Source organism: Pecten maximus, chromosome 18 (assembly GCF_902652985.1).
Source record: "Pecten maximus chromosome 18, xPecMax1.1, whole genome shotgun sequence".
In the NCBI taxonomy this organism is placed as follows: domain Eukaryota; kingdom Metazoa; phylum Mollusca; class Bivalvia; order Pectinida; family Pectinidae; genus Pecten; species Pecten maximus.
In genome coordinates, this window is record NC_047032.1 from 14,353,012 (window position 1) to 14,375,025 (window position 22,014).

General features: G+C 36.9%; 2 protein-coding genes across 2 annotated transcripts in view; both read left to right on the forward strand.

Moving 5' to 3' along the window:
* The first annotated feature begins 19,109 nt into the window (after nt 1-19,109).
* LOC117316247 lies at nt 19,110-19,867 on the forward strand. Its single transcript, XM_033870786.1, has one exon. It carries the CDS (start codon nt 19,367-19,369, stop codon nt 19,865-19,867), a length of 501 nt encoding a protein of 166 aa, XP_033726677.1. The 5' UTR covers nt 19,110-19,366.
* Nucleotides 19,868-20,158: 291 nt separating this feature from the next.
* Nucleotides 20,159-22,014, forward strand: part of LOC117316637 (glutaminase kidney isoform, mitochondrial-like) — a gene marked incomplete in the record, with an annotated part of 44,449 nt that continues 42,593 nt past the window's right edge. Inside the window, 1 exon segment of the mRNA XM_033871317.1 lies at nt 20,159-20,926. Within this exon segment, the coding sequence (XP_033727208.1) occupies nt 20,688-20,926 (239 nt within the window).

Genomic DNA, 22,014 nt, shown 5'->3' on the forward strand with positions numbered 1-22,014 from the left:
GCAAACATAAGCTATGATATCGCATAGATATAACAGATGTCCTCCAGGATTCAGGCCTGATTCAAATTTATCTATTTTGCATGACACTGCTGAAATCCTGCTAAATATGACTTGCAAAACAACTTCATTATATGTTCATATCTGACTAGAATAAATCGAAGGTATTGTTCACCTTTCGCATTCCCTTTATTTCCTCCACAATGAAGCTGACGTAAACAAGAATTAAGATAGCAATAAACACTTATTACAATCTCGAGTCGGTAATATAGCAAACTAAAGTTCAACGACTGACACTCTTACATATACTGTATGCGTATGAAGGTATATATTAATCCCTTATTTTGACTGGTTTCGCTACTATTGATGCAAACAACGCAGTTGTGTGCACATCAATACTCACAGAAAAGAAAAGTGTAATACGAAATAATTCTTAGTGATAGAAATACGATAAGATAAATTAGAACTGGTGTTCAGGCAAGCTACATTAAGACAACCAAGAACAAGATAAGAATTACACGTAGTTATATGTGTCGTCTGTCTCGCTTTGCCAATATATTAAGGTTTAAGTGAACTCCAAATTCATTAAAATTTCAGCACTTTTCCAGAAGTCATAAGTTCGTATCATTTATTTTTATTTGCATATCTTACTCTTCCTTAAAAATAACCGTTGTTCCGAATATTTCATATTCAATACCAAATACTGATAAATAGTCATTGTTCCCCGGACTGGAGTAAAGATAAGGCACGCTCACGTGGTAAATTATCATCATGATAATTTGGCGACAAAATTTTTTTTTTTCTTTGATTCTGCAACTGCACTTAATTTTAACCCGCGATGAGTCTCGATTTATCTGCGGAACCTTAATTAGCAGTTACTGTTTGTAATTATTGCAGGGCCATTGAAGGTTCCATGCACTAATTGTACTGGCGTAGATGGACTGAACAGTGACATAACATGTAGTGAGTTAGTGATCGTGCGTGCGGATGTTCGTTCTCGCTAGAACTGGATCTATGGTTAAGTATTTGAAAGTTTAATTTCATTGGTTTATTGAGAATTCCTTTGTTTCATATCAACACGCAATCACATGAAATTAATCAAGTTCGTTCGGTAACTGATCTTTTACCACAAGTCCACGTTTAAGTGAGATGAAGTCTAATTGAAAGAGGTATGGTCGTTTTCCGCTTATCCTGACCTAGGCCACGTACAGCGATAGTCTGGGCTAAAAATACCACTTAATAATATATACTGTACAGGTAAAATATCACGTGACCCTAGTGATTCCCACAGGACCAAAATATATCGCCATGGTCCATTGGCGCGCTGCGTGTTGTGAATTCAAATTTCCCGCGTTTCGGAGAATAGCGGGAAATATTTGTCCTATAGGTTTGCGTGTATACGTGTCGGTCGTATAGATCGGGTAGTACGTGCAGTTTGTATTGACCAATGGGATCGTTTCAGAAGTATGGGCTGTGGTAAGGTGGTCTTGTAAGTCATTCTAGCTTTCGGTCAGCACGGGAACGCACCTTCTAAATTCATCTAGTTTCACGTACCGGATTTAATAGCTTTACATATGGAGTCGGAAGGAATGGAGCGACTAGCATTGTCATAGAGCGATATGTTGAGTAGCTTAGAGCGGATGATGACGTCAAAGTTGGAGGGTTTTAAGCAGGAAATCAGGAGACAGATAGCAGAAACTCAAATTTCAAAAATGTCTGAAGTATCTCCGTACCAATTTAAGAAAAAGGAAATGTAGAGCAATCCAAAGTAAACGCGAAACAAACTGCAAGAGGCGCATGAGGCTTTGCAGGAGAATTCTTCTTATAATTCGCACGTTGAAAGGGCCAGTATAAAGATTGCCGAAGGTATGGAAATTATTAAACATAGACAACAATTAATTAAGATGGCCGACTCCTCCGAGAAAGGTTGGAAAATTGTGGAGGAGTATGAGACAAATGCATTAGCCGAAGGCTCTGAAGACGAGAAACGGGTCACTAGAGCGGAAGCCAGAGCTCAGAGAAAAATAAGAACTTTAAAGGCTGCAAAGCAGAAGTGGTCTTTCCCCTAGCGTCCCTGGGAGACAACACGTACAGTCTTCGCAAGTGGAAACGACCACGACGAGTTCGAGCACGAGCAGGCGACCCGGATTGTGTTTCATATGTGGAAAGCCCGGTCATTGGAGGCTAGATTTTATTCATAAAGGCCAAAATAATTTTTGTTTTTGTGTGGAAGCACGTGTGTCCGTGAGGGACGTATTCATAGCGTTTGATGAGCGAGCGACTACGTATACGCCACGTGGTTTTGTTATACCCGGTTCTGGTTCGGTGAACAAATTTACTGCCATATAGTCCAGGCAATGAATGACTTAGGTTGGACAAAATTTTTAACAAAGGTTTTTCAACTGAAATGGGCTAAGTAATGGTACAATAGAACACAGAAAAAAATCCACTCGAATCCCCCAATGGCAAAACCTCGTTTTCGTCCAAAATCCAAGATGGCCGCCATTACAGAAGGTTCAATGTTCAAACGGTCATAGTATTGGAACTAAGTGACTTAGAAATACATTTAAGGTGTCAATTTCAGCTAATTTTAGGGTAACAAATTGTTTGGTGATACTTTCAAAGTCATCAGAGGTAAATAACATATTTGTTAAGGAAGTTGCAAGCTAAATGACCAAAATAAATCAAAATTCAAGTATTGTAACGCTTTGTCGGTCTCCAGACATGACTATTTGCCATTTACAGTCATTCATTTGATAATTAACAGTTAGATACTCAACAGTTAAATATCATAAATGTAAGATGAAGTTATGTTTAAGCCATAAATGCAGCAGTTTTGTCAAATGGACATGAAGAAGAAACAACACAAATGATGCCGTTGCAAACGGTTTTAACGGTTTTACTTGTATCAATTAATAATTAAATGATATAGCATACATTTGAACATCGGCGTTCGTTATTAATCAAGCACCAATCCAGATTAACATCCCGTGATACCATCTATATTTTAATTAGATTGATTTCCCACTGGAGTTACACCTTATGATTGAAAATAGTCTTTCTGGTGCAGCTGGTTTGGTCACCAGGATTGGTACAAGACCAGCCGTAGAGGACTTTTGCCATCCCTCAGAGTGATCAGAGGAGATGTTCTTATCGCGCCAAGCTTGCATCTGATGATATGTCCGATGGCTGTAATAAGCGGTTGCATTGCTGGTAGGAGGCGATTTCTTAGATCCACGAATCCTGCAGAAGTTGCCACTTTTAGCTGAAACTTTGTCTCTCCTGCCGCGTTAAGGTTTAGTGTAGACGTGGTCCCGTATATTGCCAACATGGCATCTTCTCCTGCTCTTTCGATGTCATCTTTTGATGAAGATGGAGACATGGAAAAGGATGAAGACCGTTGTAGTGCTTTGAACATGGTAAGGACGGTTACTTTTCCTATTCCATTAGGCCCTGACGTGGTATCGCATCCACTAATTGCGTGCAGAAAAAGTATAGCTCCAGCAAGACAGGGCTCCAGAGTCTTCAAGTTAGTGACAGAAGCCGTCTGCATTGATGTCAACATGTACAGGTATTCACTGTGGTCACTGATATCTGCATGATGTACCTGGAGATACAATACATCGGGATCTTCAGCAACGACAGCTGTTGGCTTTGTAGCCGCATAAAGACATACAAGTGTGCATATTTTGTCAGACACTGACGCTGAAACGCCCACATCGTATCCTTTCCGACGACATTGGGCTTTCGCCTTGGTGCTGGAGTAATGGTACTCGTCAAATACCACCAATGCGTGGCCGAAACTTTCATGGACATTGCGGGTATACATTTCTACGTAGTTGGCATGTTTAGGCCACGAAAACTTATGGAGCAACCTTCCCCCATCAATTACAAACTGCAACCTATGTCGATCACGTCTCGGGTGATTCTTAAAGGAGCAAGCTTCAGTAGATGGTTATGATTTCAGCTTTGTCCCCTGTTTGCATACACAAATAGTTATCAAAGAGTTACGGAGGGTATGAATAGAGCTCGTATTTGAAGACTTCAAAAAGAGAAATATCGTTGATACCTGTAACAAGGGGAAGCTGATACAGACGCTGGGAGTCCATTTCGATTCGCTCACTAGACGCTGATTTTACATGGACAGCTGAGGCTAGAGTATGTACTTGATTATTCTGAGAAAAGTTGTAACCTGCCACAGATTTACCACCCATGGAAGCAAGAATCTTGTTGCCATCATTTTTCGCATTAGCTGTGTTTACTTATTCTTCTGCCACTTGCCCCCGTTCAATAACCACCTCAATCAGTTTCTGAATATCAGACATGTCATGTCGGATACGTGATTTTGCAAGGTAACGATGCCCATCTGCGGTATTAGAAGGACAACCCTGCTTTCTCGAAGATGGTATTGCTAACCTCTGCACATATCGGTGCGAAGGGTAGGAACAGTAGGTGAGTAATTTCAGTGAAGCTAAGCCCACGCGGCAGACCCCCACTTGACTTGATGCTAGCCATAAGAACTTGCTCGATGAAGAAATCCGTAAATATCCCTGACCACACACCATCAGTTCTCCTGACAGGAAAGAGTCCATTCGTGAAAGCTGCATTTTAGGGATGATGAGAGCCAAGGATTTGGTGTATTTGTTGTGCCCAGCTGCATCTCACACAAAGACTGTAGATACACTTATATTTATGAAACAAAAATAGAAAATGCCAGATGAATAAGATGTATCTATTATCTATGCATTACAATAAGCAAAGATTGGATCATGATCAGCACCTGAAAATGAAACAAATAATATCACGGAATCAATATACACAATTTTCGCCAAAATTTGAGTCAAAATTTGATCTAATTTCAAATTGACTTTCATCCTGGAAAAAAACTTCAGATGTGTCGAAATCACTTCAGATGTGTCGCCAAACTAATAACCAACTCAAATTTTGTCTGAAATGACACCTAGAATGTATTTCTAGTCCCCTTATACCTCCTGATATGTTCATTTGAATATTGGCACTTATGTTATGACCGCCATCTTGGATTTTGGACGAAAACGAGGTTTTGCCATGGAGGGATTCGGGTGGATTTTTTTCTGTGTTCTATTGTATCATTACTTAGCCCATTTCAGTTGAGAAACCTTTGTTAAAAATTTTGTCCAACCTCTAATGCAAAAAGAAATTCATTGCTTCGACTAATAGTAGGGTCAATAGAGATGAAAGGTCAAACTCTGAGGTCAAATCACCGGTAGGAATGTTGTGTAATGCTTTGCCGGAATGGGAGAGTATAGAGTCCTGTCAAAATGTGTTGGATGTTATACGCGAGGGTTACAAGTTGCCTTTGTTTTCAGTACCAGATAGCGTTGTTTTATGTTACAATAAATCTGCGAGGGATAATGCGACTTTTGTATTGTAAGAGATATATGCGTTGCTTTCAAAAGGATGTATAACAGAAGTCCACATTGTCCCAAAGGTGGTTAACCCATTGACTGTGGCTGGTAACAAGGAGAAGTTACGTCTTGTATTGGATTGTAGGCATGTGAATCCTTGTTTGTTTAGCACATGTGTAGATTTGAGGATTCAGTGGTAGCGTTGGACATGTCCAAGACAAGCGATTTGGTATTTATGTTCGATCTCAAATCAGCTTATCACCATATTGAGATTTTCCCGGACCATAGGACATTTTTAGGGTTTTCATGGGTGATCAGCGGAGAGCGAAGATACTTTGTTTTCAATGTATTACCATTTGGTCTTCCCACTGCTGGATATATTTTTGCAAAGGTGACACGGGTGCTGGTAAAGCACTGGCGTTCGCAGAGAAATAGAGTAATAATGTATCTGGACGATGGTATTGGAGGTAATTTTTTTTACCTGTACAGTCACTTGAGATTTACCTGTGTTTTACAAATCATACAGTAGAATTGTATTTGTTTTTTTCCCATTTTCTTAGAACACACATGTATGCATTCAACAAAATGAGCAATTAAGTAATATAGAGCATATATAGTTTTAAAAAATAGCAACAAATCTATGTAATAACAACATTTGTTCATAAATGTACTTATATATGCCACTTACAGTTCCATCATAGCACTGAATAGTTTTTGTTAACTAATTACTTGAAAAGTTTATTTCACCAATCTCAGCACTAAGAAATCTATACTTATTTATTAATATTGTACACATAAAATACATATTAATACGATAAATGAACAATGCATGTTAATATTCAAATGGAAATGATTAAATATATATAATAAAAAGCCTTACATAGAGAAAGTAAGAATATCTGAAATAAAAACTTACATGATATTACATTACATTACAAAATATGCATATATACTGAAACGAAAAAGAAACGCAACATGGAAAATTGTGATTAATTTTGTATTAAATATACATATCTGTATAAAAATCGCGGAAATAAACATGCACCCTGCCTAACACCCATACCAATCTTCAAAATCACCCAAGTGTGACTAGAGACCTATGCACTTCCGGCGCGGTAAAAACATCAAAAACCGTGCCTGTACAAACATATGCGTTCTTTTTTCATTCAAACCAGTATCAATTCATCACTAACATTGAGCCACATCATCGCCAATACTTTTGCAAACAATAATTCCTTTCACAATTATGCCACGGTTATCAAAGGTTGATAGAGGACGTGCTATAGCGATGCTTCTGGCAGGGAACACGCAACTTCACGTCGCTCGACAATTCAGAGTTCACAAATCGACTATTAGTCGATTAGTTTCACGTCTTAACGCAACAGGAAGAGTCGATGACCAGCCGAGATCAGGACGTCCACGCGTAACGTCGCGACGTCAAGACCGGGTTCTTAGGTTGGCACACCTGCGTAACAGGAGATTAACGGCCGCTGAAACGGCAAGGAATACGATTGGTAATCATAACCGTCGAATTCATCCCCAAACAGTGATCAACAGACTGCGTGAGGCTAATTTGCGTGCAAGGCGACAGTACGTTGGTTTACCACTAACACCGCAACGTCGAGCACGTCGTATGCAATGGGCAACGGCACATATGCCCAGACGTTTTCCTATGAGACGTTGGAGGTCTATGCTCTTCACCGATGAATCTCGATTCACGTTATTTCGAGCAGATGGCCGTCAACGTGTGTACCGGCGTCGAGGCGAACGTTTTGCTGACGCCTGTGTTTTGGAACACGACCGATTTGGGGGTGGATCAGTTATGGTTTGGGCGGGAATCTCCCATGGCTTGAAGACGCCTTTGGTGATAGTCAATGGGAATTTAACGGCCGTACGCTATCGGGATGAGATCCTTAGGCCCCATGTTGTGCCGTTTGTTAGGCAGCATCATCTAACCTTTCAGCAAGATAACGCGAGACCACACGTTGCAAGAGTCTGTAGAGACTTTCTTGCGACACAGAACATTGTTCCTATAGATTGGCCTCCATATAGCCCCGACCTGTCCCCAATCGAGCATTTGTGGGATGAATTAGACAGAAGAATTCGAAATCGCCCGTAACCCCCCAAATACCACACCCCCCCCCCCCCCCCCCCCCCCCCCCCCCCCCCCCCCCCCCCCCCCCCCCCCCCCCCCCCCCCCCCCCCCCCCCCCCCCCCCCCCCCCCCCCCCCCCCCCCTCAGTTAGCAAATGCACTCGTCCAAGAATGGAATAACATTCCAATACGGAAAGTCAATGCCCTGATGAACTCAATGCAACAAAGAATTAGAGATGTGATAACTGTTCGAGGAGGACACACACGATATTAGGGCACGGTTTCAAAACTGCTGCCATTTCAACTTGGATTCACGTAGGGTACTACCAATCATGACCTTCTAGCAAAGTGACCTGTTCTTAAAAATCTCTAAACATTTAAAGGATGTTACATCAATATTCAATATTAACTATTACATATGAAATTTAAACATAATGCTCACAAGTATTATTTTATTAAACCTACAATTTGAAGTTGCGTTTCTTTTTCGTTTCAGTATAGAAAGTTGAAAATGACTGGACACACATACATGTACATGTACCTCTCAACAAAGGCAATATAGGAAGCACCTATGGAAAACCAATCCACGTTATAATGCAAGAACAAACCCCATTCTGATAATGTCTAGCAGAATACTGATTTACATGTTGATATGGACTCTAGATCTCTGTTTTTGGAGCTTGACCGTGATATCTATCTACGGATGAATTTAAAAGTGCTATAAAGCTTCTGAAGGCATACGGCATTGACAGTCTCAATATTACAATGAAGATTTCGTAAATCAAGCCTTGCTTACTATTTTTAACAATTGTATTGGACTCGGGTGGAAATGGAGGCCTTTTACGAAATGCATTTTTGACGGAAAGAAAATAGAAATTAACTTAATCGGGTTTTCTTCCCAATTGTGTATACCCAGTATTATAATGTAATTAAGTATTGATTAAAGCTATTTAGTACTAAGAACTGCATTGAGATGCTTTTTTAGTATTAAAATGTATTATTGACAATGCACGACAAGATATGTTTACATTATTTAGTAGATTATATATCACTACAACGTTATCTATATAAATATATACCAAAACGTACAATAATTGCTTTGAGTAGAATACGTTTATCAGCGCATACTCTGAATATTGAAATTCGTCGATATAAGTGAACGCCTGTGTAGAGTTTGCAGCTCTGGTGACATAGAAGATGAATATCACTCTTTGTAATTTGTCAAATTTTCAAGTCCTCTATTGAGAGGTAGTCAATAACATGCGACCAAAGTAGTAATTAGTAGTTATTAAATGTGTACCTGGTTGTACAATGGAACATTCAAGTTTTGGGAAGTTATATTTTCAGGTATATTGCTGTTTGTGCAGACTTTTATGTAGCTGTATATACAATGTATTATCATCAAACTTTCTAAAGTAGTGAAATTAGTCTCAATTAATTCAAATTATCCATATGCCTATATGGAAATTAATGTTGCAACGAGAGAGTTAAACCATTGTATTTATCTAAATGCAAATGTATATATATTTTAAAAATGAGCATAAATGATTTTTTAAGACTTTAATAAGATAAAATAAAATCATAATTTTGAACATAAAGATAATTTTCAAGCAAAAAAATATTGTATTGTCGTTTTAAATTTGAAGATATCAAATAAAATAAATACATGATATTTAATTATAAATCATTAATTTCACCTACAGGTAGTATCAACTGGTAATTTTTACAGGTACATGTAAATGACCTGTTGGCATTGAGACTACTTTTAGGGAAAATACTATAATCGCTATCAAAACAAACTGCCCTACTGGTAAATTCAAAATGTTGGCGTTCAGAGATACACCCGAGGTAATGCTACAGCAGCTGAGGCTAGCGCGCTCAGTGGTTCGGTCAGGGCAGATTTGAGGCGTTTCGGTTTCCTAATAGCAGATTAGTTGTGTTACGGGTCAATATGCCGTATGGTTAGGTGTGCCTTGGTCATTTTCAGAGGGAATGGTTTTGTATACCCGACAATAAGGTTGAAAGGCTGAGGTCGTCGTTACTCACGTTGTTGGATAGTGTATCTCATGTGAAAGGTAGAGTGACAGCGAGACAGCTTGCTAGACTGGTCAGATAACCGCTATGAAAGTGTACATGTAGCTATGGGCCCAGTGGTCAGAATGATGACACGGCATATGTACGCATGCGTGATAAACCAAAGCAAGTTGGGACTCTGGTATATCTTTGACAAAGGATACTTTAGACGAAATGCGATTCTGGTATTCTAAAGTAGAGAGTTTGAATGCTGCGCCTATAGACAAGTCGTACACGCACGATTTCGTGATTTACAGCGATGCTTCAGATACAGGTTATGGGGGGTATATACTCCATGTAGACGAAAGCGAGGTTCTGGGTCAATGAACCGAGTCCGAGAGCAGAGAAAGCTCAACTTGGAGTCACGGTCTGAGAGGGGGGTTGGTTGATTATGGGTTCGATGTATACGCATTTGGAATTGATATTTTGTTATCAGTTATAGTCAGTCTAGTCAATGCTAAAATTAAGATATTTTATCGACTACGTTTTTTCAATTTTTCGATACCAGCGCATCAGAGGATCACTTTTTAAGAATAGGATTTCAGTAGTCTTTTGGTGCATAGAATAAAATAAGACATTGTAAAGTTGGTCTTCCGATGCGCTGTATGTCAAAAAAGGATATGAATGCGGGAACACTCCCCAGTTGCAAATAGTCCGATGATGCAACTTTACGGCCATTTAATGAAATATCCATTGCAATGAACAAACAAATTTTTCGCAAATAAGATTTTTTATATGTTATAGATTTAAGGTTTGTATTCAAAAACTCAGTTTTTAACATTTATTTTTTTTTATTTTGAAAACGGTTACCATTAGGTCGAAACAGGCCAATGTGCGCCATACCTCTTGGTCTTTGAATATTTGTAACAGGCAATGTCACCATACGCCTAATATGATACAATATGTAAAATTGTATATGAATTAAATTGAAGCAAACATTAGCACTATTTACCGTACCGGTTCTTTGGAAATAGTATATGGTGTGTCATACAGTATGCATTATTAATGAAGTGTATTGTACATTGTATTACTTAATTATGCATTAATGATATATGTATATTGTATATGCTTAATGATAATGTCAGTGTTCAAATTAATTTTATTCTTGGGTTTATAACAAGGATATATATGAAACAAAACAGAGACCTATATACTAATTAGTATATAGGTCTCTGAACAAAAATATAAATGTTCTGAATTGAAAATAGAGTAGATAATGGGATTAATGAGTATGTATCATCGTAGAAATACTTTATTTCATTAAGTAAATGTATTGCATACCATGGAATGCGTTCTTCTGTTGAACGCTATTTATAAGACTGGTATAATGGTATGATTATCCAACACTTTCTATTGTTTTTCGGCATAGCCGTATAATATTCTTTTGGCTCCGGATATGACGCGACAGGTGGCGTTACTGGTCAAGATGAAGTATGTGATTGGTCAATGTAGCGGTAAATGCAAAATACAGATTGAGATATGCAGTTAGAAACGAAACAAAGTCAAGATTGAATGCAAGCTGAATAAGTGGATGTATCTTTTCAAATGACACAATAATAAAATTATATTCCTGATTCAAATGCAGTCTTATTATCACCAAAAATGATTCAAATAGATATAATTTTGTTATCCGTGCTGAAACGCATGAGTTCGTTAATTTATTTCACCAGCATTTTTACATTATAATCACCATCATAAAAACTACTATGCCGTTTATCTTTTTTAAAGATATCTCTTGTTTTGTATCGCATATGTATATCTCTACTCTTCGATGTGTCTTGTAACACAAGGAAATAAAAGAATCTGAATCTGACCGCGTAATAATCAATCACGGAGAAATGTTAATTGATATTTTAAAACAGTAGGTGTTCAAAACAGAAACCTTCTAAATACACGTTTTCGATACAAAATAAGTACATTGTACGTACATATTTTGTTGACAAACACCTGTTACTAGTAACACTGTTGCAATCCGTTTTCGGCCATCGAAGAGATGTTACCTCGCACAAAATAGTACCGTTCCTTGGATGTTGCTTCACAAAGAAGGGAAATTCAAAGACAAGACATGGCATGGTGTTTGTCAAAATTCAAAACGATTTTTGTACCAAAGACATGTAATATTATCTCATTAGATCTACAGCATATGCATTCGGTTTTGTATCAGTGCCAAATCTGTTTATTTGCCTTTGATGATTAGCATTCAAATAGTGATCGATATCTAAACCTAATCTACATATATCCCGGATTCGTTGTAATTTCAATTTTATCTTAATGACGTAAGAGAAAGGTCATTAGCTTAAGACAACAGACAACAGCCAATCTAAGTCGTATATATTTCTCTCGGTACAACTACAACATGAAATTATAATCTATATCTTCGGATCACCAACACATAGTGTATATGACAGTGGCGTAGGAAGCGGTGGGGGGGAGCAGGGGGGGGCACCTCCCCCTCCCCCTCCCCCTGTGGGGGGCAAACATATCTTTTTGAACTCCGCCGTAGCCGGTCCCAAGCCCGTGTTGAGAAAGGAGGAGGGGATCACCAACTGACAACATCTAACAGTCACCCCGGACTAATGTTCTAACCTAGAGTCGCGAGTAGAGGTTGTAACCTAAATCGAGACTTTAAACCAGCAACATCAACATCATCAACATCAACATATCTTTTTGAAGTTTTTAAAGTGAATACGTATTCTAGGTAAATTTTCCCTTTTTTCGGAGGAGGAATTTTTTTTTTTTTTTTAGCCTAAAAAATGGAAAAAAAAAATCGGCATCCTGGATGGATCCGCGCCTGATCCCGAATGATTGCAAATGTGCTACATGTATATTCATTTTCCACCGGGAGGCTTCGGGACGACCGGTTAGACGATTTACAGGATCGGGCAGGATCGGGCAGAAACTGGCAGAATCGGGCAGGATAGGAGTTTAATCGGACCGTTTCGGCTATGCTTATGCATTTAGTTTGATTTAAAACGAGCATATTTCAAACATTCTGGCCTAATTTTAGCAAAATGATATGAATTATTGAGTATTTTTCACATAAACTTATATTTTTTTTACTAAATAGTCAAACTGAAAAAATTATGAACTAATTCCAACAAAGTGACACCAAATGCTGACACATTTTCACATACACTGTAATTGTACTTGGTCGCGCTGGACCAAAAGGCGACTTACAGGATCGGGCAGAATCGGGCGGCTTACCGACAGGATCGGTCATAAAACTGTTTTTATTTTGTTATTAGATAAAAAACTAAAAAGATTTTCACATAATTGTACTCGGTCACGCTGGACGATTTACAGGATCGGGCAGAATCCGTCGGCTTACCGAGAGGATCGGACCTTAAACTTATAACTGATGCATTTATTTTGATTTTAACCAGCATATTTAAAACAATATGGCCTTATTTTTTACAAAATTATTGAGTATTTTGTGCGCACTGGACCAAAAGACTATTTACAGGATCGGGCAGAATCGGACGGCTTACGGACACGATCGGGTATATATATATACGTATATACTGTTTCGCTCAGGACCAAAAGACGATTTACAGAATCAGGTGTCTAATAGGCAGGATAGGTCGCTAAAACGGTTTTTTTTATTGTAAATTGGCTTTTTCGTTTAAACTCTGTATATTTGTCAATTTCTATTTAACGATATATATATATATATACAACATATAAATGATACAAAAGGGAATCAGAAACAAGTGCCAAGACACCTATATAAATCTGACACCTATATAAATTGACATTATGATGTAGATACAAATATAACAAAATATTGACATATTTCCCGTGTCAATGTAGAATCGATATAACGCCGATTTTAACATAATAATCAATAAATGTATATTGAAATATAATTACATAAATATAAGAATAATGAAAATGTACGGTTAACAGTACTCTTTAATTACAATTGAATGAAATTTGGCTGAAGTATTGAGCGATGAACTGACAGGATTAGTTCACTGTAGTTGTTTTTATCATAATCTGCATGATGCCGAACAACAGTGGCGATTAAATGAGAGGCCCATGAGCCTTAACGCTGTGTTCTGAAATACATACTGATAATTGATGTTCTGTTAGTTGTTTTTTTTAAAGAATTTTGCCCCTATAACCTAGAAGTACTTGAAAGTAGATCAGGGTCATTGGTATTGGAATAAGACTTGGTAGCATTTTATCCAAGCATGCTACTGACCCAATATCATGAATCTGGGTATCTTGATTATTTGTAAAGAGTTCGTCTAAAATTAAAACACATTTGACCTCTGTAACCTCGACATTAGGTCAAGGTCATTAATTTGAACAAAACTGGTCTCACTATATTTCCCAACATGCTACTGGCCCAATATCACGGCCAAGCCCAAATCAATACCAGGCCCTCTTGGTTATTTAGAAGAAGTCCTTTAAATATTTAACACATTTGACCCTTATGATCTTTAAAATAGGTTATTATTCACTTGTACAAAATCGGTAGTATACCGCCCAGCGTGCTACTGACGAAATAACATGATCGTGGTCTCCTTGGTTAATGAGAAAAAATCGACAATGGAAATTGTTTTCGACGCACGACGGACGACAACGCATAAAAAAGTGATTGCAATAGGTCATCCGACTTCGTCATAGGTGACCGCAAAGCACAATGCTATCAAAAGTATACCGAAAGTGTAAAACCTTGTTTACCACATACTGTTATAAATCTACTTTTATGTCAGCAGTATTCTAATGGGGGTGTATTTTAGTTGGTTTGTATGTCCTCTACCTTAGTATCTGGTTTTAGTTATAGATCTATCAATGTTAGTTTGCTGGTCGTCATGTTGAGTTTGGCCAGGGTTTAGATAAGACTGCATTTTTATTATCAAACCACGTGATTTCAAATCTGGCGAAAAAAAATTAAACCCCCGATCAACATTGACACTGTCAATTTTCTCTAGCCAGGAGAGACTATCCATGATGGCTTTTGTAATCTTCTCGTCATTATCGCTTCCAGGGAAATCTCCTACTGTGTCTAGAATGTAACCATCAGACAGGGCTATGCTCATGAACTTCAAATAGTTCTGCTTCTTCTGGCCGCAGTAGGAAAGAAATAAAGATATATACCGTCAAGTATGACATTCGCCCGCTTGCCAAAAGTTACTTTTTTCATGTCCAAAGAACAACGGAATGATTGTGATGTGTATGCTTTCACTATGGAATGAAATGTTTTCGGTATACTGGAAACTGACATGTTAAAAAGAGTTGAACACTGTTTTCATGATTTGTCTGTCTTCACTTTTACCCAGAAAACCGTAGTGCATCCTCGTGGTTCGGAGTGTAAATACCAATGTGAAATAATTTCTAGAAACTGTGTTCTTGTCCAACTTGTCAAGGCTTTACAGTCTGCATAATCCAGAGAGGAGTAACGTAGACTAAAGTAAGACTCCTACTTTCTTATATTGTTAGAAGATTTCTTGGATTTAATGTTTCTCCTAAAGACAACTACACACCCCGTACCTACACGCCCCGTACCTACACACCCCGTACCTACACACCTATCTCTCATTAAGAGAATGGTACTGTATTCAGTGTTTAAAGACTCCGTCAAACACGATTTTATAAAAAGGACAGAAGCGCTTTGATAATAAAGTAGTTCAAATCAGAGACAGCGATGCTATTTCTTATTGTGAAGAAAATATAAAAAGTAATGACAAAAGAATGAGATTTATAGGTTTGACTTTATGGTATAAAGGATCGTTCGAGGATTTGTTAGTCACTTTCAGTCAAGTAATATATGGTATATTACGTCCTAATAAACAACGATGGTCATTTAAAGGCGTGACCTCTATATGTCGGCATTACTTGTATGCGTGCTACGGGTTGTTCAATATTAGGAAAGAAATATGTATATATTAAGATTTGGAGTGTAACAGGGTGGTCCGTTATGCCCTCTTTCATTCAACAAATCATTTGGGTGACACACATCAAAACCAAAAATTAACTCCTTGCACAAATGATAAAACTTTGATTTTTTGACAGGGTGAGGGTAAGTAATAAAGCTCTCTATACGCTAAATGATGGACTGAATATGGAATACATTCAAAATATCATTTGTTCACACACACAAAAAATGACCTTTTTCACAAAATGCTAAACAAATATTATCGGTGGTATACTTACTGCTGTTGTAATTTGGTATTGAGTTTATGGTTCAAACTTTCCAATTTCGTTGAAATATATAATTGATTTTTTTATTTTTATTTTCATTTTATTTTTATTTTTTGTGACAATCTGCGTTCTTATTTTAGTAATTATGTTACGTAATTAGTTAATTAGCTATAGGCTAGTGCATCATCGATTAATTTCGGTTAATTGTAAAACTAATGGGGCCAAATTTGATGGTACAAAGCAATGTATCGGTGATTGGTTTCTATGTGTTAAAAACAATCTTTAGGCCGACCCCTATGGAAAATAAACATTGCTGGAAACCCCGTATTTGGAGCATTTGACAAAGTACCTCATCAAAGGAGTTGCAATGAAGACAGCCCTGCAGGTGGGCGTAGATTCAAGATTCAAGATTTGTATTACTCTCTGACACACTTGAGAGTGTGTAACAAGAGGTCAAACAACTGTACAGCAATGTTACAATATAACATGACAATGTGAGCAGATCATATGTATGGACATAATTATTTGTTTCTTACTTTTCCGTATAATGAATTGTGCAAATCTGGGAAATATGAATGTAGTAGAATATTAATTGATAATAACTGGCAACTTCTACACTATAGCATATAAATTCATACTTATTAAAAGTTATGTTTACAATATGCACAAGTAAATAACACCAAGCTTAACAGATTATACAGAGATTCATTGTAATTCTTTATCTCACTAGGAATAGCTTATTTGTCCTATAGACTGGTGGAAATCTGGGGAAAGTTATCGCCCCTTATTTGTCCTATAGACTTTTGGAAATCTGGGGAAAGTTATCGCCCCTTATGTGTACTATAATAATACACAATGTACTCATATTCTTTACAGTACAATATACTTAATACCACTACTAGAAATAAAGTGTACAGTAGGCTTAAGTATATATCGAAGCTACATGAAACATACTTGGAAATTCATTGTGGTGGGAAATAACTAGTGTAAGTACCTCTGGACTTTTGTAAATTTGGAGTAGTTATCTCCCTTTATACTGTATGTAGAGATAATACAATACAGTGTATAGACTATTTTTACACTGACATATATATAGTGTAATTGTCATAAAAATACCAATATCCTTTAATAATTGGCAATTCGCAACATGGATAAGTCTGGAAAGTTCCACAGCTTAATATATATGGTTTGTAAATACAATGTATGTGTAAAAAGTATTAAGCTCTTATAAGGTATACTAATAAAATGCTCATTGTATTCATCTTGTTTTTAATACATTTCTGTAATTTCACAAGAAATAGGCTTATTTTTTTCATTCTTCTAATGCTACATACTGTAAACATACCTCTCATTTTGTCAGTATTTGGGTTTGCGAAGTAATACTTAGGCATCTTTTTTTCTCTAGCTTGGCAAATTTTGTCTTTTTTACATTTAAACAAATAATTGAATTCATCACCGACTTCATCTAAATTGCATCATGTGCGTTTTCTTTCTTCCGAAGGGATTCTTATCCACCTTCCCATTTCCAGTGGAAGCGGGAAATTTGCAAGTTCGAAATTTGCATAAATCTATACGATCCCTTTTATTTAATTTTGTTAAATAGCTTTCCAAACCAAAGTTAGATTTAAAAATTAAATAATTGTGCCCCCTACTATTTTCTTCGATATCATTAAACCACTTTTGAATAAACTGATCAATATGCCTTTGCCTCACAAGATGTTTGAGTTTTTGCCGTTCTACGGTGGTAACTGTTTGGGAAGACCGAATATATGTCAATCCTAGGTTATTAAATATTGATTTTACAAAACTTAGCCACTTTGGTTGGTATACTCAAGTTTCGTGCATTTCATATATAATGCGTTAGGAAGTGTACCTGTCGTCTGCCTTTGGCCCTATATTAAGAAAGGCTTTGGGTTATGTCAGCCTTGTTCATGGAGACTATCATTGCCCAGTTATACAACTGTTCATGAAAAATTATTTGAATATTGTGATGATGTTGAAATTTCATGAACTAGTGTTACAGCTTCAGCCTGCCATACACAGCTGGTATTAAACATCCACAACATATATACATTGATGATGTTTCAGTCTTGAGACATTTGGACAAGCTTAAAATGAACACATAACAATTATTATATATTAACGTATAAAAATGCACAATTAATACAAACTTTATTTGTTTTAAAACAATTTCGAAAGTATATCAGCCTATATTAATCACCCTTGTTGGCCCCGGATAGAAGCACACGAGGGACATACTTTTTGGAGGAAACCGGATAGCCGGAGTACCCGTAGAAAACCCACGTGGTCGGACAGGTGACCCTAACCTTCATTTCTTCAAAATAAGACATATCTAAAATAAAAAGGGAATATTGTCGTGTGTCTGATTAATATACAATCAAACACGTCTTTCTTTAAATAGGATATATGACCATGGAGATATCCAATCATAATCGATCAATCAATCAATTCACACTGTTTCGATTGTGTCCTTGTATAATCTATCGGCTCATTTGTACTGTGACGTAACCAATTAAAACAAATGAGTCGTAATTTTCTGAGATAGATTCTTTACCGTTTCTGTGAGTATGAAAACCGATCGACGTTGATTAATTAGTAGTGTCTATCATACCTTTATCCTTTATTTTGTCAAATGTTGTAATTTTGTATTTGTTTTGGGAAAGGGCGTTGATAAGTTGCAAAAACTTGTGCCCCATCCTTTTGTACATTTTGACAATAAAATATGTTTGAATCTAAAAAAAAAATCTAAATCATGACGGAAAGACAGGAATAGCTATATTACGTGATATATTTCGTGTTCGAAGAGCGATAACTCCTACTGTAATAGCACAATATGTACGGAAATGTTTAGTCGCTTGCTACGCGGTACTCAATAGGTTTTTTTAAACGTCTGAATTTAAGTTCTGATCAATAAAAATCGTTATTAAGGTTTTATAGTATCATGAACTGTACCTGTCTACATTCCATATTATTCTATATATATATATAGGCATAGATACCCGATTAAGGGGTAAGTGAACTGTGGCAGCTAGATAGCTGTGGAATACCAAAGTGTCAAATAATACATAGGCCTATATGATACTGATTCGACAATAAGGGCAAATATCTTTTTAGCCATTATGTATGTTTTTTTTACATTAACGTCGGTTTGCCTGAAGTATGTTGTACCAAAAGATCAAAAATCTTTTGCCATTATATACAAAATGTCGAAAGTGTTTTGGCCTTCAGGTAAATGAATAATAAATACATTCATGGCAAATAAAACAAAAACATTTATTTCCCCCATGGTCAAAAACCTTAAGCCATTATGCATACCAACATTTTAACCTTAAGAATTATTAAAGTTTTCTGATAACTACAGAACTCTAGGTCTATATTTATAATTATTATTTTAGTTAGTTTTTGCGCCAATATCATTGGACGTTGAGACCCCACGTGACCATCCTTAAAACAGTGATCGACCGATAAAAGTTGATTGAAAAAGTTGATTGACCGATCCATCTATAAATAGATCGGGAAAAAACCGCGGCAGAGCATCAGAGCATGTTAGTCATTTGAGCGTTTGATTCAGAAGGGCACTGAAATAAACAGTCAAGCGTCTAGCGTGATCTTGATTGTAAACAATCGCAGACGAGACGAGTCGAAATGGCTGACAGGTTTGCTTCTCTGTCAGTGGATGAAAAAGACAGAATCTTTAACAATGCAGATGCGGCAAACACGAAAAGAGTTACCACGACGGCAGTGCGAGTATTTAGAGAATACCTTACAAGTAAAAGTCTTTCTGCGGAGTTTGAAACGTATGAAATCTCCGAGCTAGATGAGGCCCTGGCTAACTTTTATCTTGAAATGAGGAACAAAAACGGAGAACTGTACAAAAAATCTACTCTCTTATCATACAGACACGGAATACAAAGACACTTGGAATTGACACGTGAGGTTAACATCATGAAAGGCGAGCAGTTCAAGAAGTCTGTAAAGGCATTTAAATCTATGACAAAAGAGTTGAAACGACAGGGATATGGGGCAGTTGACCATTATCCGGCCATCAATGAGGAAGATCTGGCGAAATTGTATGATTTTCTGACAAGTAGTCAGGATGTACAACTCCTGCAGTATAAGGTAGGTTATAACATTTTTCAGAAATGAAAATTCTTTTGTTGTGACAGAAATAAATGTTCAAATTTGAAGAAATGTTTTATTGTTTATTTGATGAACACAAAACCAAGAAAAATAATAAAACAGTTATAGCCTTTAGATTTCGGTCGATGCATGGTTTTATTGACCGAAGAAAAATTATCAACCTCGGACTTCGTCCTCGGTCGATAATTTTTCTTCGGTTAATAAAACCATGCATCGACCTCATCAAAAGGCTATAATTGTATAATAAAAAAAAGTTTCAGTTGTCCATAATATTATACTCTATATTGCCACTTCAAGTCAAATCTTTTCCCCATTTGAATATATTTTGGCATGCCATATATAGGTAGCATATAGTTGAGCTCAACCAAGCTGAGATGTTTGATTTCGTCGTGAATGAAATTAATTAATATTAATATCGAAAGTCATACATATTGTAATTTCTGACGTCACATCAACCTACAGAGTAAGAACCAATCAAAACGTCTGAATTTTACACACCTCCCAAACATAAACAATGTGAAGGTCAAATGAACAGTCATTTCCGTTTCAGCATGTGCAGTGTTTCTGAGTTAAAACGTGGAGTTTAAATAGCTAAATCATAAACATAAGCGACGATTAGAATAGACGAAAGAGACGTTCTGACCTGAAAATATTTCCAGGAATTGATTCTAACCAGTTAGCTCTGCTTACGCTGTCTTGAGTTCCCTCAGACTTAAAACAGCACTACGACACCGGCGGTCGTTTTCATTCATGTCGGACAGGTTTGTTTGACAGACCTTACTAAGGTCTGACATTCTTAAAATTATTGAGTGAAAGTTTCGGCACCATGCAGAGAACAATTAAAGTGTGTTCGAATTCGTTTCGATGTTTTAGTCGACAGAATCGAAAAATATCTGTGACTGATGCTAGGCCTAGAAGGTTTTCTTCAATAAATCAGAGACTCGTTCGTCTTGCACCCACAAGATATGGACGGAAGCTGCCATGCAGGAGGTATCCCTGTAAAACGGTGCTGGGAATACACACAGAGACAAACGGAGCTGTTCCAATGAGTTATGACCCGACTGAGTAAGTTTATGAACCCCTCCGATTTCCATCACTGTCCGAATTTGAACCACAGGCGTCCAGATTGAACCACAGGCTCTTGTATATCGTACCTGTATCCTAGATATTATATTTTAACTCTCTTTTTCGGATTTAATTGTCCTGTATGTGATTAAACCGTATTATTAGGTACATACCTTATGACATGTAGTGAGAACACAGGTACTTGAATTGTGGAACATGTATGTTTATGATAATTTATTTCATGATTATAGGCTTATAGCCTCTGTATGCCCCTGTCTGTATATATACAGTATCTGTATAAGTTGTTATGTCATTCCCAGTGCAAGATTAAATAATCCTCTTCACTGAGCTGGAAATCATCCAATATATGTACATAATAATTAATATATAAACTCAATCCCAGACTGCAGGATTTTAGTTGGGTGCCAAATTACATTAATGTGAAAGAGCAGGAAATAACTCGATCATTCATGCAGAGTACCTCTACAATTAAGAAATAAATCTGGGTCTCAAACGTCATAATCCCCAGCTCTGCCTCCTCAGCCAATTAGAGCTATAAAGATGCTTCAAAAAGGCTCTAATAAAGACAGTTTCAGTATCAAAACTCTGAACAGAAAATCTGGATAAGTATTGTCTATGTGGATAAAGTCTTAGAAAAACTGAAGGAAAGATTTAATTAACTAAATTCTAAGGTCTGTATGTAAACGTATACAAATGTAGCTATAATAATAGATGCCTGTCGGGAAACTTGGGTTCAGGTTCAAGTTCAAATCCTGATCAGTGCTTGGTAAATAGTATAAAAGGTCATATTATTGTAAATGTTTGTTTATTATTCTTGCAATGAGATTTTCTAATGTCATGAAATTTCATAATTTGTGCATGCACATGTATACATTTTTCAGCTGAGAATGTGTATGTATAATTGTTTCGTGGAATGTTAATTATTGAAGGTTGTTACAAAATTAAGGGACGTACGGCATGCTGTTATTGAAGTGAGTTTAAGCACATATTGACTTTTTTCAAAACCAGAAACAGATTTTTATTTTGGTCTGAAAATGAACAAATGATAATCGAGCAAGAGCACAATT